At 41.7% G+C, this 14,875-nt stretch overlaps 1 protein-coding gene across 1 annotated transcript in view; it reads right to left on the bottom strand.

The window, feature by feature from the left end:
• Positions 1-13,439, bottom strand: part of LOC122544113 (membrane-spanning 4-domains subfamily A member 18-like) — a 26,497-nt gene extending 13,058 nt beyond the window's left edge. The window contains exons 1-3 of the mRNA XM_043683152.1: positions 13,115-13,439; positions 12,698-13,000; positions 11,397-11,510 (exon numbers count right to left, since the gene is read on the bottom strand). Coding sequence (XP_043539087.1) covers positions 11,397-11,510; positions 12,698-12,910 — 327 coding nt within the window. The 5' untranslated portion in view covers positions 12,911-13,000; positions 13,115-13,439. The remainder of the gene's footprint in view (positions 1-11,396; positions 11,511-12,697; positions 13,001-13,114) is intronic.
• Positions 13,440-14,875: the final 1,436 nt, after the last annotated feature.

Here is a 14,875-nt window from a genome sequence, read left to right as displayed (position 1 = left end):
CTTTGATGTGAAGGGCAGTGCTTGTCACTGGCCACTCGGGTGCTTTCCTATCTTCCTGGTGGTGGAAATTGAATAAAGATTCGTACAACTTGTGTCTCTCACTGTGTCTCACACCTACACACACACAACATGGTTGCTGGAGAAAAAATAAGCACTACTGCAGTTAGGCGGTAGTGTGGGGGTTAAATTTAAAAAAATAAAAGTAGGAGATTAGTGTAAGGTGTGGGGGTTAATATTTTTTAAAAATAAATAAATAGGAGTGTCAAGAGATTCTGAGAGCTGGCTCTGAGGGAGCTGGATCAGTATATGTGTACTGCAAGAAAAAAAAACAGGAGTGTCATAAACAGGTCCAGGCAGTGAGCCGTGGAGATGGCCGTTAGGGCTGAGTGCCTGCCCCTCTTCCGCAGTTATGTTAGAGCCCAGGTATCTCTGGAGAAGGAGCGCGCAGTGTCTACCAATACCCTTGAGCTGTTCAGGGAGAGGTCAGCACCGCAGGGAGTGGAGTGTATTATTTCCCCCTCCAACTCTATTTTGATTTAATCTCTACCCTCCCCTTCACTGCTTGATCGTACAGCATTATGCTTTGATGTGAAGGGCACTGCTTGTCACTGGCGACTTGGGTGTTTTTCTTCCTGGTGGTGGAAATTGAATGAAGATTTGTACACCTTGTGTCTTTCACTGTGTCTCACACATGCACACACACACGCAACATGGGTGCTGGGAAAAATAAGCACTACCACTGTTCGGCGGTAGTGTGGGAGTAAAGCAAAAAAAATGCGGTCTGTAAAAAAAAAGGAAAAAAAAAACCAGGAGTGTCAGACATCCTATTCACTCTGAGAGTTTTACTCTCCAAGTGTAAATAAAGGGTGACTTTGAATTGGGGTAAGCATTTCTAGCATCATGCCATTATTTGGGAAGCTAGACTCGTTCAATCCTGACTTTGAAGACTGGGCCTAGTATGTGGAAAGAATGCATTCTTTTTCGGTTATTAGGAGCCTAAATTTCCCTGAGGCACCAGATACTAAAACCTATCAAGAGTTGACGAATTTAATTAAGAAATATGACAATCCCAAGCCTCCTCTAATTTTGAGATATTATCACTTCTACTCAGCAATTCCAGCACCAGTGGAATCTGTATCAGAATTTTTGACTGGGTTAAAATGACTGGCAGAGGCACGTGACTTTGATTTTGGTTTAACCCTTAATCAGATACTGAGACACTGTTTGGTATGTGAAATTATGATGTAACTATGCAAAAGTGACAACTAACTGGAGCCCAACTCGACTTTAAACAAGCACTCCAACTGGCTTCATCACTGGAAAATATAGCAAGTGGAGCATCCGAGTTGCAGGGCTTACCGGCGGAATGTATACATCCTTGCTAGTTTGAATGAGCATGGGGATCACCACCTGAGCGCAGGCAATTACATAGCCACACTCAGGACATATCCTGAACACAGGAACTCTAGGTCTTTAACAAAATTCAATCTGAACTCCAACCCTTAAGTTTGAGCAAGACCTCAATTAGACTGAGAACATATACTGGGGAACCTTTACAGATTAAGGGTACAACTTTGGCTCCAGTTTCTTATGAGAAGCAGTTGGTTTAATTACCACTGATAGGCAAATTGGCTGAGAAAGATTCACTTAAATTGGCTCAACATTTTTTGATTAGAAAATGGCTGCCTGAGTGAAACCATAATTAAATTTCTGAAAGACTTGCAGGAAGGTTTAGGGATTATTAATGGAGCTAAAGCTACTTTACGTGTTGACCAGGAAGCAATTCCATAACTTAGTAAGGCCTGCCCAGTACCATTTGCCTTACGGGCAAAAGTAGAGGCAGAAATCAAAAGGCTGGAAAGCAAATATATCCTCAAACCAGTAGTGTTTGCAGAATGGGCAGCACCGATCATATTGATTGTGAAGCTTGACAGGTCGGTTCACTTTTGTGGGGATTTTAAACAAATGGTAGACTGCTTTTCACAGTTCTTTAAATACTCAGTCCCTTGTGTAGAGGACTTATTCTCAAAACTGGTTGGTGGTGGGGCGGGGGGGAGGGAGGGAGGGCTGATCTTAACAAAGCTACACATGAGCCATGTGTATTAGCAATTGTGGTTAGATGAGGAATCCCAGAAGTATGCTACAATTAACACCCATAAGGGTTTGTACAAATACAAAAGATTGCCATTTCAGGTATTGCTAGCCTTTGCAATTTTCAGCAGATAATGGAGAACATTTTACCATGTCTACTCTAGGTCACCATTTATCAAAGTGACGTGCCAATAACAGGAGAAGACCAATAAGGAGCAATTAGAGAACTTGGACTAGTTCTTGAGCATTTCACCCAGACTGGTGTACACTTTAGATGGGAAAAAGGTATGTTCCAGACACCAAGTGACTTACTTGGGCTACAGAGTCAATAAGACCGGGTTACACCTGTTGGAAGATAAAGTGAGAACGATCAAAGGTGCCTTGGATCCCATGTGTGTACCAGAGCTTAGGTCTTTCCTTGGACTGGTGAAAGTTCATACAGAACCTTGCCTCCATCCTGGCATTTTTGCATCAACTCTTATAAAAGGATCCACTTAGAAATGGTCACGTAGCCAAGCCATAGCTTTCAGGGAAGTGAAGAAACTGCTAACATTTTCCAGGGTATTGGTACAGTATGATCCCAAGAAAGATCTGGTATTGACATGCGATACCTCCCTGTACAACATTACGGTAGTATTAGCTCATAGGTACTCCAATGGCTAATGCAGAGTGTAAATACACCCAGATAGAGAAAGAAGATTTGGCAGTCATATCTGAAATCAGAAAGTTCGACCAAAACCTTTACAGATGTAATTTTGTAGTAATAATGGACAATAAACTCCTATTAGGTCTACTTAAAGGGGCTAAGACAGTACTGTCCATTGTTTCAGGCCAAATTCAACAGCAGACTCTAATACTAAGTGTGTATAATTACAAGTTGGAAACATTTCCTGTCACAGTTAAGAAAAATCACACTTCGGACGCAGAAAGGTCTTGTCCTGGCAAAACTGAAACAGCTGGTGGAGACAGGGGAAACCAAAGGGACGTCATGACTAGAACTAAAATGTTTTGGACCCAGTGAGACCAGATCACCATAGAGGATGGCATGTTATTATGCTGGATACAAGATTCAGCTAAGTGAGAAAGATGGTTCACTGCAGGGGATGAAGTTTGGTGTAGGAATCATGGGAGTTACCCCGCATGGGTAAGAGGCATGGAAGGCGCAAGGTCAGGTCCAGTGACATTCAAAGTTTGGGTGGGTGTGATGGTCCTAAAAAACATGTGGATCACATGAAAGCTGCAATAATGCAAATGTTACAGGAGCAAAATGTGCCTGGCTCCTCGACTGCCCTTTTGACTCTTCAGGAACCCATGGGTTCTCCCCTCCATCAAGCATGGAAGATACTTTGGAATCTGAGATGAACACAGCAGATATCAACACCTGGATACCTTTGCCACCTGAACAGGAGAATGCATTTCTTCTACTGTGCAATACATGCCACCCGTATCAGAGGCACAGTTGGAGGAACCTGGCCTGGTGCTACACACCTCAGAAGGAGCTACAAAAGAAAAGAACTGACCCATATCCTCAGAGTCAAAACAGGAAGGATGTAGTTATTGTAACAAGGTGAACCAGGGGGACCTTGAGAAAATGACTTCTCTGATTAACAGGTCCAATCAGGGAGCCCTAGCTGACAGATAAGAACAGGAGTCACACCTGCACACACACATGGGTGCTGGGGAAATAAAATAAGCACTACCGCAGTTAGGCAGTAGTGTGGGGGTTAGAAAAAAAAGAGAAAAAAAAATTAAGAAAAATAAACAGGGGATTACGTTAGAGCCTGGGTGTCCTTAGAAGAAAAAAAGAAAAAGAAAAAAAAAGAACAGGAATCACACCTGCACACACACAATATGGGTGCTGGGAAAAAAAGCACTAGCGCAGTTAGGCAGTTATGTGGGGGTTAAAAAGAAATAAAAAAGATCAGGAGTGCCAGACAAGAACAGAAATATCAGATATCCTGCTCACTCAGAGCTGGCTCTGAGGGAGCTGGATCAATGTCAAGGACTCTTCACATAAAGGGATGACTTGGTGACAAGATACCAGCCTCTCGAGTTATTTCACGCACAAATGCCATGCAATAAGCATCTTCAACGAGAGAGGCTCTAATCACAACCCGTAATATTCAATAGCCTTACAATTACTGAATCACTCACTACCAATATCCAGGGATGGCACATTAACTAAAAAATCAACTAGACTCACCATATGAATAGTGGCTAAAACAGCAGGTCAGAGGTAGGAATACTGCAGCAAGTAACTCACCTCCTGATTCCCCAAAACCTGTCCACCACCTACAAGTTCAGGAGTGTGATGGAATATTCCTCACTTTCCTGGATGGGTGCACCTCCATCAACATTCAAGAAGCTTGACACCATCCAAGACAATGCAGACCACATGAGTGGCACCACATCCACAATCCACCACCAACCCTCAACAGCATCAACATCTACAGGATACACTACAGAAGTTCATCAAACGGCCATAGACAGCATCTTCCAAATCCACAAGCACTTCCATCCAGAAAGTCAAGGCAGCAGAATTATAGGAACTGTACCAGCAAGATCCCCTCTAAGTCACTCAGCATCCTGACTTGGAAATATATCATCGTTTCTTCAGTATCGCTGTCAAAAGCCTGGAATTCCCTCTCCAAGGGCATTTTTAAATAACATACAGCATGTGAACTGCAGTAGTTGAAGAAGGCAGCTCGCCAACACCGTCTCAAGGGCTAACTGGAGATGGGTAATATATGCTGGCCAGCCAGCGATACATACATCCTACAGGTTAATGAGAAAAGTTCTCAAAGTATTGTTCTGAGTATATGTGCTTGAATCCCACAATACTAATGAAAATCTGAAATTAAAAAGAGGTACTAAATGACATAGCTGCATTAGGGTGTACAGCAGTTAGTAAAGGAACCAACAAGAACCGGGGGCGGCACGGTGGCACAGTGGTTAGCACTGTTGCCGCACAGCGCCCAAGACCCGGGTTCAATTCCCGCCTCAGGTGACTGACTGTGTGCAGTTTGCACATAGTGGTGTCTGCGTGGGTTTCCTCCGGGTGCTCCGGTTTCCTCCCACAGTCCAAAAATGTGCAGGTTAGGTGAATTGGCCACGCTAAATTGCCCGTAGTGTTAGGTGAAGGGGCAAAATGTAGGGGTTGCGCTTCGGTGGGTCGGTGTAGACTTGTTGGGCCGAAGGGCCTGTTTCCACACTGTAAGTAATCTAATCTAATCAGTGATCTGTCTGGTTTATTAATGCTCTTTAGGTAAGGAAATCTTATCTTACCTTTCCTGGACTGGCCTACATGTGATTCCAGACCCAGAGCAATGTGAATGACTCTTCATTGCCCTTCAGGCAATGCGAAATGCTCAATATATGCTAGCCTTGCCTTAAGACCTATCACTGGATTGCCTCCAATCATTGTACCTTTCTTTAGGTAAGGGGACCAAAATTGTTTACAATATTCTGGGTGTGGTCTGCTGAGAACCTTGGATAGCTTTTGCAATACTTTGCTATTTTTATACTCCATTCCCTTTAGAATAAATGAAAACATTCGACTTGCCTTCTATTTTACCTGATGAACTTGTCTGCTAGCTTAATATTTATGCACAAGGAGCCTGAAATAACATTATTTTGCAGATTTCTGCAATTTTTCTCCATTTTAATAATGTTCAGCTCATCTCTTCTTGCCAGACCTCACAGTGATAGAAACACAAGTGACCCAGTTGTTCAGCTCCACATTTCTGCAAGATGGCACCGAAATAGGCTTGTCCATTCCATCCACTCCTCCTCTTCCTTTTCGCATTTTATTTTAGTTCCTTTCTACTCGCTTACCTTCTGGAGAGTGGCATCGGGCTGGTTGAATTTGGAGGTCACTTACATGTCCAGTATGGGGCAACCTCTGGGGGCCTGAACCTGGACTCACGTTAAGTTCCCAGTGCCCAACATGCAGACCAAGGCAAGACTGAGGATTGGTGCACGGACCGAAGATGAGGCCACAGCCCAGCAAAGGGTCCTGGATCAGGGCTTTGGCAGTCCAGTGTGTGGCAGCGGCTAAAAGTCTGGATCAGGACTTTGGCTGTCTGAGATCCCAGGAGTGAGCCCACCACAGTGATGAAGTTCCCCCAACATTTGCAATGATGACAAAAGCAGGGGAGACCGAGCCAGCGCAGGGAAAGCTTGTCAAAACAGAGGAGATCGAGCCCTTGTGGGAAGTGCAGTCCCAGCATGGCTAAGCACAACAAAGACTGCAATGGTTGAACTTTCAGCATGATTTCTTTATTTTCAATTTAATACTAAGAAAGACTGTAATGTTTAACTTTTAACTTCGTTCCTTATTTCTTTCTACCTCATTCTTAAGTTTTTGTACCAAGGTATTTGTACCTAAGATGGCGCTGTGCATGGTGACATCAAAATATTGTTCACTCGTATTCCTGTACCTTCTTACTTGAGTACACATAACAATAAAGACTAAATCTAAAATCTGAATCTAAAATCTAAAGGACATAGCTACTAGGCATGGTCTGCAGCAGGTGATGAGGAACCATTAAGAGGGAAAGCTTGACCTCACTCATACTAAGCTGCCTACAATGATACACTGGTGCATGAATGTATCAGAAAAGTGACCACCACACCATCTGTATGAAGGCGAAGTCCTGTCTTCACATTGGGGGCACCCTCCATCGTGTTATGTGGCACTACATTGGACAGAAGTGATCAGGTCCACCAGCTCAACAATGGTCATCTATGAGGTATTTGGGCCATCAGCAGTAGGATTATTCTCAAACACAATCAGCAACCTCCTGGCACAGCATATCTCCCACTCAGTTTAATTAGAGACATCATACAGCAATACTGATCTGATCTCGCCTAAAAAGAGAGGCACCATGGGGACAATGATCCAAGCAAAAGAGACACAATTTGATTTAGTGAACTAATCTCTGGGCAGAATAAAATAGAGTCACTAATCTCATCCATAAAGACACAAGAGAGGTACTAATCTAATCTAGGAGGTACACCATAGATAGAGCCTGATCTAATTTAGAAAGACACCAAATAGGGAACCTCATCTAATCTACAGAGACACCATTTAGAGATCTAATCTCCAAAGGCACCATAGAAGGAGCCTCATCTAATCAAGAGAGGTATTATCAAAACAGTCTGATCTAATCTAGGGACAGAGATGTAGGAAGGATATTGATCTCAACTAGAGGGAGAAAGACCATAGACACTTTCTGACTAAAGAGAGAGAAAGATGCCATGGAGAGGTTCCGATTTAATCTAAAGTGACACCATGAAGGCACTAAACTAACTCAGAGAAATTGAGTCTCCAGGTTACATGAATTACTGCGCAATATAGAGACTCTGATTCAGTCTAAAGGAAGAGACACCACAAAGGCTACTGATCTATTCTACAAAGAAAAAATGAGACACTACAGTCATAGAGCACAAAGAAAGGCCCATCCGTCTATTGCATCCACTCCACTCAAAAACAACCACTTAATTATTCTAATCCCATTTTCCAGCACTTGGCCCATAGTCCTGGATGTCTAGACATCACAAGTGTACATAATCTGAATAGTTCTTAAATATTATGAGGATTTCTACCTCTACCACCCTTATAGACAGTGAGTTCCAGATTCCCAAACCCACTGGATGAAAACGTTTTTCTTTCTATCTTGACACCTTCTGCCCCTTACCTCAAAACTATGCTCCCTGGTCACTGATTGCTCTATCAAGGGGAAAGAACACAAGAACCAGGAGCAGGAGCAGGCCATCTGGCCCCCTAAGCCCGCTCCGTCATTTAATAAAATCATGCCTGATCTTTTTGTGGCCTCAGCTCCACCTACACACCCTCTCACCATAATCCTTAATTCCTTTACTGCTCAAACAATTATCTATCTTAGCCTTAAAAACATGCCATGAGGAAGACTCAACTACCTCACTGGGCAGACACTTCCACAGATTCACAACCCTCTGGGTGAAGAAGTTCCTCCTCAATTCAGTCCTAAAGCTGCTCTTTTTAATTTTAAAGATTTTGCTCTCTTGTTCTTGTTTCACCCGCCAGTGGAATCATCCTCCCTGCTTCTATCTCATCTATTCCCTTCATAATTTTAAATGTTACTATAAGATCCCCCTTCACTCTTCTAAATTCCAATGAATATAACCCAATCTACTCAGTCTCTTCTCGTAAGCCAACACCCTCAACTCTGGAATCAACCTAGTGAATCTCCTCTGCATCCCCTCTAGTGCCATTACATCCTTTCTCAAGGAGACCAAAACTCCACACAGTACTCCAGGTGTGACCTCACCAGCACCCTATACAGCTGCAACATAACCTCCCTGCTTATAAACTCAATCCTTTTAGCAAGAAGGACAGAATTCCATTTGCCTTCTTAATAATCTGTTTCACCTACAAACTAACCTTGATGCACAAGAACACCGAGGTCCCTTTGTACAGCTGCATGCTTCAATTTTTTACCATTCAAATAATAGTCCCTTTTATCATTATTCCTACCAAAATGGATGACTTCACATTTATCAACATTGCATTCCATCTGCCAGACCTTTGCCCGCTCATTTAAACTATCCCTCTGCAAACTGTCAGTCTTTTGCAGACTTTTCTCTACCACTCATCTTAGTGTCATCCGCAAACTTTGACACACCTCATGTGGTCCCCAACTCCAAAACATCTTTGTAATTTGTAAACAATTGCTAATCCCTGAGGCACACTACTAGTCACCGATTGCCAACCAGAAAGGCACTCATTTATCCCCACTCTTTGCTTCCTGTTCGTTAGCCCATCTTCTATCTATGCTAACACACTGCCCGTAACACTGTGCACCTGTATCTTATGCAGCAGCCTTATGTGTGGCACCTTTGTCAAATGCCTTTTTGTAATCTAGATACACCACATCCACTGGGTTCCCATTATCCACCACACTCAATGCCTTCATAGAATCCTAGTAAATTAATTAAACATGATCTGCCTTTCATGAACCCTGCTGTGTCTGGCTAATCAGATAACTATCTAGATGTCTTGCTATTTCTTCCTTGTTTATAGATTCAAGCACTTTCCCCACTACAGAAGTTAAGGTAACTGGCCTATAATTCCCCATCTTTTGTCTACCTCCTTTATAAAACAGTGGCGTTACATCTTCCTATCTACCCTTTCTATGACCCTCATAATTTTACAAATCTCATCATGTCCCCTCTCAATTAAAAGAAAATCGAAGAACTGCAGATTCTGGAAATCTGAAATGAAAACTAAAATTGTGGACAAACACAGCAGGTCTTGCAGCATCTACAGAGAGAAAGTAGAGGTGAGAGAGAGCAAGAAAGAATATAAGGATCGTGGTACCATTTTTGGTGGTTTGGTATTATAGCACTTGAGTACTGCTGAAAAATGACTCATTTTGTCAAAGTTTTTTTGCATTAAACTCATCAGGACATTAACAAGTATATAAGTGGAAAGGCGGAATAGTATTTTATACTGTATGAGAAAGACAGTACTGGTTGGTTGGCAAGGGACTCTCTGCATGGCAACACCTTGAGACCATGAATGTGTAACTTAGACAATGGCCAATAGTTAACTGCCAAGCTATGCCATAGCAACATGAATAATGTTTGATGCTAACAGAAAACATGTTTTGTCCATCACGTAAAGAAGCAATGTGATATATGAAATTCAGTGCCTGTATAATGCTAGGTATATAGGCTGTATTTCTCAAACATTGGTGGATTGTATGAAAGCATGCCCTGTCAGTCGTTCTCAACAGGCAAGGTGTAGGCAATATCCAATCAACTTGTGCTTGCAAGACTCAGAACAGTGTACAACATTAGACGTGATTTTGTAATAGGCTTATTTAACAAATTATAGCCAGACTGCACTAAAAATTACAGTGATAATCAATTTAAGACTGAAAAACAAAGAACTGTTAATGCTGGAAATCTGAAAATAAAAAATAGCTGCAGAAATTGGACCTGAAATATTGATTCTGTTTTCTCTCCAAAGATCCTGTCAGATCTGCTGAGATTTTCTAGCTGTTTGTTACCAATTTAAACTAGTCAGTTAGGCTCACCAAGCAGAAAACTTATGTGTACAGGAAACAACATATATTAATACATCAGCCCTTGTTCTTTGCAGAGATAGTGAAAATTTTGAGCCTGTTTGAACTTACCAAAATAGGTGTCACCCATTCTCTGGTTTGTACCTCAAGTCAATGCCTTGACCAATCAGAGTCAACCAGTCTGGTTTAAATTTAAACAAAACTCAGCAATTAACTCAGAATCACAGGTAGACAGGGTAATGAAGCCAGCATTTGGTACACTTTCCTTTTTTGGTCAGTGCATTGAGTTAGGATGTCATGTTGCAGCTGTATAGGACATTGGTATGGCTGCTTTTGGAATACTACACTCAATTCGGTCTCCCTGTTATTAGGAAAGATGGTGTTAAACTTGAAAGAGTTCAGAAAAGATTTACAAGGATGTTGCCAGGGTTGGAGGATTTAAGCGAGAGGGAAAGGCTGAATAGGCTGGGGCTATTTTACCTGGAGCATTAATGGCTGAGAGGTGAGCTTGTACAGATTTATAAAATAACGAGGGCACGGATTAGATGAATAGTCAAGGTCTTTTCCCCAAGGTAGGGGAGTCCAAAATGAGAGGGCATAGGATTAAGGTGAGAAGGGAAAGATATAAAAGGGAGCCAAGGATCAACACTTTAACGCAGAAGGTGGTGTGTGTATAGAATGAGCTGCCAGAGGTAGTGGAGGAGGCTGGTACAACATTTAAAAGGCATCAGGATAGGTACATGAATAGGAAGGATTTAGAGGGAAATGGGCCAAATACTGGCAAATGGGACTCTATTTGTTTACAGTCAACATGGATGAGTTGGACTGAAGGGTCTGTTTCCGTGCCGTACAACTCTATCACTCTAACTGCTAGTCATCAACTACATTTTCCATGGCATTTCCTCTATCGATGAGTCCACATGCCAATCAATCAATGCTCTTTTTCATACAGTATATTTGCAATACTGTTCAGCCAAATATCTTTTAGGACTACAAGATGAAAAGCTTCAACAAAATATCTCTTTATTCAGCAATATTTTATGTTCATTGCCATCAGTCTTAAATGTTATTCATAAGACTTCCATCTTATCCATGTCCTTTCTAAGAAAGGCCCTTAAATATTTCTAATTACCTGTACCAGGTGTGGGAGGTGAGAATTTCACAGTAAAAAGTTTCCTGTCTCTCCCCATTATCTTCGCATATTAAGTTTTATTTGAATTTTTGGAATAAACTTACCCAAAATCCTGTAAACCAGGGGGCTCCAATAATCGCAGGGTATGAATAGCTTTCCGCAAAAATCAGTGGAATGCCAAATATCAACTGAATCATTCCGATCATGATCTCAATGGCCTACATTGGCAAATGTTTGCAGAGAAAGAAAAAGCTTAGAATGAACACAGTTATGAGATGTAGACTATCTACAGTGCAAAACTGATGTCAGAACATGACTGATAACCACTACCAACAGGTGACATGTGCAGAAAGTAGACAAAAGACTAAGCAAATCAGCCCCAAAATCTCTGGCTGGGATGCTGTACCACAAAGGGATATAGGGACACTACGGTTCTAGTCAGCAATCCTTGCTGAGTAGAAAAATGTCTTCAGTTTAGGGCTCTGATAATCAAAGATATATTATTTCTGCAGGATTGTTGTATGAATTCATCACAAAGATGTTGGGGCTAGAAGGACACCTATCTCTGAATAGATTGCTCTTCTTTACCTTGCGTGTGGAAGATTAATGGGTGTTATAATTAGCTTAAAAAGTTGGAGTGATAGAATAAATAGAGAAAAATTACTTTTCTCTGATGGGGCTGGGCTGGGAAAGTTGATAAAGAGTGAGGGAACAATTCACTCACTCACAATTCACTAAAATCTGAAATTAGTCATTCAGGGTAATGGCATCAATAAAATGATAATGGAAATATGGATTTCAAAAACCTGAGGTTGGCACTCAAATGAAAACTTTTAAGACTGAGGTTGACAGATTTCTAATGAGCAACAGGATTAAGCCTTGTGAAACCAAGGTGGATCAATAGAATTAAGATACACACCAGTTACTGAGTAGCAAAAGATCAAGGAGCTGAAAAAACTTCATGATTTTTCCATGACAAGATCTTCAGCTATGAATTTTGACAAATAAAGATGGTACATTCCCCTTTCAAGGTAACTGCAATTCCATTACCTACTGAGTTAGGTTATACTGTGAAACGGAATGGAAAGTGAGGAAGAGAAACAATGGTCTCTCTCTCCTCCACTGAATCTCACTCATTGAGACAATACAGAAAAAGTGCATTCCCAATGCTCCCAGCACTCCCTTAATCCTGACACTCCAACAATGTAACACTCCCTCAGTAGTGATCCTCCTTCATTAGTGTTCCCTTTCTACTGACCCTCTAACACAGCGCTCCTTCTGACAATGCAGTGCTCACTTAGCACTGACCCTCCCAACAAAAGGCCACTTGCTTGATGTAATTTACATTACTTTTCTGAGACCATATACTTGGGAAGAAAACAGGCAGAAAGATGTCAATACTTACACCTAAATCTCTTAACTCTGTGTGTAATTGTTCCATTAAGGTTAAATGGGCCATTTTGTAACGTGACAAACTGATCCATGACATGCGATGTTTATGCATATGGTGAACATTTTGTTGATTGGACCTCTGAGACGCAGACTTGGGTTGCATCCGAACGGTTGTGGTTTTTTGCTTAAAAAGTTTAGTAAATAAATTCTGGTTCCTCTCAGGCATTTTTGCTGAAGGCCTCACTTTAGTTATCTGCAATTTATTGGAGAATTAACTACACATGGATTGTTTTCTTCACAAGATAATTAGGGGATCCTGAGCAAAACATAAACAAAAGGAATTCAACGTTATCCAGAAATGCTAACGGCATATACTAATATGAAAAGACATCCTTTGAGGGCAACCCACATTTTGCTGGAACGTGCATACCTGAAGGAATACTGGTAGTAGGTTTCAGCAGTGGTGCCTGCTTTTAGACTCACGGCCGACTGGCCATTAGGCACAATCTGATTATAAAGAATATTCCAGAAGAAGAGTTTTGAAAGCTGGAGAGCGTCATTTGAGTGAAGTCACGGTTTGAGATCTGACAGAAATTTTAAACAGATATGTGTCATAAGAATGATAACTAGTGCCTGAGGCACCATATATCAGAATCATTGTGTGGTGAGTGAACATGAAGGTCATTCAGCCCCGGTCCCTATGCCACCTCTTTGGTACAGCGATTGCTAAATCCTATTCCTCTTCTCTTGCTGGAATGACAAGAGGCCGGGGGGGGGGAAATAAAATATGTTGCATAATTCATAAACCAGTTAAGGATAGAAAGCAAAGGTTAATTTTTGGGATGGCAGGGTATAACTGGTGAATTGATACATGGGTCAGTGCTGCTTACAATGTACAAGAACAACATAGAGATGAGAGGACTGGCTGAAAAGTACCCAAATTTGCTGGATGATGCAAGGTGGGAGTACAAGCTACAAAGACAACACAAAGCAGGCACCAAGATATACTGTTCAGTGAGTGGACAAGGTGGTGGTGCTGGATCGGAATATTCAATCAGAATATCCAATATTGGAATATGAAGAATGGAAAAGCAGAATAACTTTAGAATTAAGGTTACAGATGAGCAAATGCTATATTCAGAACCATTTAGGTATCATTATAAATGCATCATATAAAGTTAAAGTGACAGCAAGCAATCAGAAAAGCAAGTGGTACAGCCAACTTTATTCAGGGGTTGCTGCAAAAGAGTAAGGATATTTTGCTGCAATTATATATGGCTTTGGTGAACAGAATACTGTTACAGCTTGGTTTGCTTCCAAGCGAGTGTGTCAGTATTTCCTGCAGAACACAATAGCATTTAGAGGGATTCCTGGGAAACATGTCAACAGCACTGTATTTACAGCGGTTTCCTGGGGCGTGTGTCAGTATTTACCAGGATCCCAAGGGAGGTCTGTCAGTATTTAAAGTGATCCCTGGGGGACTGTGTCAGTTTTAACAAGGGAGATCTGGGAATGTCAGTATTTATTAGGGTTCTACAGTGTGCCACTATTTACAGGGGGTACCCAAAGTGTGCATTAGAGTTTACCATGATAATGTACGAAAGCTACATTTGACAGATGTTCAGGGATGGGAGGGCTGTCCTATGACGACACATTGAGCAGAATTAGCTTATATTCTGTAGAGTTCAGCAGAGTGAGAAGTGATCGCACTGAAATTCTTCAAAGGTTTGATAGGGCAGATGCTGAGAGGCAGCTTCCCCAACTTGGGAGTCTAGAACAAAGGGGGAAGTGGAGTCACAGTCTCAGAATACTGTGACTGAGCATCTATCTCTGAAATGCAAACAATCCAAAACCCTTTGAAAGAATGTATATCTCATCCCTGATCCTTATAAGAATAGAAGGCATAGAATCTGTGTAGGTAGAGTTGAGGAACTGCAAAGGATACAAGACCCTGGTGGGAGTTACTTACTGGTCTCCTAGCAGCAGTCAGGGCGTGGAGCAGAAAACAAATCAGGAGATGGAGAAACCATGCAAAAAAGACACAATTACAATATTCATGGGCTACTTCAATGTGCAGATAAACAGAGAAAATCAAGTTGGTAGCAGATTGCAAGAAAAAGTATTTGTGAAATGTCAATGAGATGGGTTTTTTGGAGTAGCTTGTGGCACAGCCCATGAGGGAACAGGCAAT

The sequence above is a fragment of the Chiloscyllium plagiosum genome, chromosome 46 (genome assembly GCF_004010195.1).
Source record: "Chiloscyllium plagiosum isolate BGI_BamShark_2017 chromosome 46, ASM401019v2, whole genome shotgun sequence".
NCBI classification, from domain to species: Eukaryota; Metazoa; Chordata; class Chondrichthyes; order Orectolobiformes; family Hemiscylliidae; genus Chiloscyllium; species Chiloscyllium plagiosum.
Note: the sequence above shows the minus strand (reverse complement) of the source record. Positions and strands in the feature narration are given on the sequence as shown.